Source organism: Etheostoma cragini, unplaced genomic scaffold (genome assembly GCF_013103735.1).
Source record: "Etheostoma cragini isolate CJK2018 unplaced genomic scaffold, CSU_Ecrag_1.0 ScbMSFa_518, whole genome shotgun sequence".
Taxonomy (NCBI): domain Eukaryota; kingdom Metazoa; phylum Chordata; class Actinopteri; order Perciformes; family Percidae; genus Etheostoma; species Etheostoma cragini.
In genome coordinates, this window is record NW_023269116.1 from 1 (window position 1) to 1586 (window position 1586).

Below are 1586 nucleotides of genomic sequence, written 5' to 3' on the forward strand. Positions count from 1 at the left end.
GATGTGGTGTCACTGTAAAGATAGAGAGATGGATGGATGGATGGATGGATGGATAGATTCAGTCAGGTTCAGGTCTGTGTCCTGCTGACTCACCAGTAGGGCGTGTCCTGAGGACACGCCGGCAGGGTCTGGTCTATCCACATCCAGCTTTCAGGGAAATTGGTGCGAGAAGTGATATCATCGCTTTCCTTGTACTTAAGTTGGTCAGCTGAGGGACAGAGTCGTTAACATGTTACAGTCTCTAACGACCTGCAGCAGGACATCATCAGCTGAGCTGAAAGGAAGGACACGAAGGACACAAAGGACACAAAAGACACAAAGGACACAAAGGACACAAAGGACAAGAAGGAAACAAAGGACACAAAAGACACAAAAGACACAAAAGACACGAAGGACACAAAGTACACTAAGAACACAAAGGACACAAAGGAAAAGAAGGAAACGAAGGACATGAAGGACACAAAGCACACAAAGGACAAGAAGGAAACAAGGGACAGAAAAGACACAAAGTACACAAAGGACACAAAGGACACAAAGGACACAAAGTTCCCAAAGGAAGCAAAGAACAAGAAGGAAACAAAGGACAGAAAAGACACAAAGAACACAAAGGAAACAAAAGACCCAAAACACATGAAGGACACAAAGGATAACAAAGGACACAAATGACACAAAGGACACAAAGGACAACGAAGTACAACAAAGGACACAAAGGAAACAATGGCCACGAAGGGCACAAAAGACACAAAGGACACAAAGGACAATGAAGGAAACAAAAGACACAAAGGACACGAAGTACACAAACACAAAAGACACAAAGGTCATAGAGGACACTGAGGACAGGAGGACAGGTGAGCCGCGGTGTCTTACTGCGAGCCAGTATGAGCTCGTCCTCCTTCCTTTCGGCCCGCTGGGTCTCCATCTCTCGGCAGCAGAACAGGAAGGCTTGGACGCAGGCGTCTCCGTCCCCGATGTACTCCGCCCGCCGCTCACAGGTGTAGGACAATGGCGTGGTCCTCATGCCGTCCACACAGCACTCCCGTTGGAGCGCGTCTCCATAGCGACTCACTGGGACATGACAGGGACAAGGACAGTGGAAGGAGACAGATCGGGGGGGTCAGACTGTGGGAATGTGATCCTCCATCTTAGAGTATACACTGTAACAAATATAATGCAAAACTACAGTAACAGACTGTAACAAATGGGAAGGTACTGGGAATTGTTTTCACAGTAAAGGTACAGTACTTCCATTTACAGTATATGTATTCACTGGAAAATACACAACAATTTTAAAGCAACAAAAGCTTTAAAAAATTGTTTTTGGAAAAAAGAAAATGTGGAAAAATCAACAACAACATGTCCTTAAAGATGTAAATGAAAATAAGAATGTACAGTAACTTACCGACAACATAAGGTGAAAAAGTAAAAAGACAGTAGTTTACCATTTAAAGTACTATAGTGGCTACTGCAATACTTGGACTACTGTGATTTCTAATGTAATATTAAGACTACTGTGATTTCTACTGTAATACTAAGACTACTGTGATATCTACTGTAATACTTAGACTACTGGGATTCTGGGGGGGGGG

The 1586-nt window shown here is 43.9% G+C and overlaps 1 protein-coding gene across 1 annotated transcript; it reads right to left on the bottom strand.

Annotated features, from left to right (window-relative positions):
* Positions 1–5: 5 nt before the first annotated feature.
* Positions 6–1065, bottom strand: LOC117941298 (complement C3-like; the record flags this gene model as incomplete). Its single annotated transcript, XM_034866366.1, has 3 exons — positions 6–12; positions 94–208; positions 868–1065. Coding segments are annotated over 3 exons (320 nt in total), but the record flags the coding sequence as incomplete, so codon positions are not given.
* Between the last annotated feature and the right edge of the window lie 521 nt (positions 1066–1586).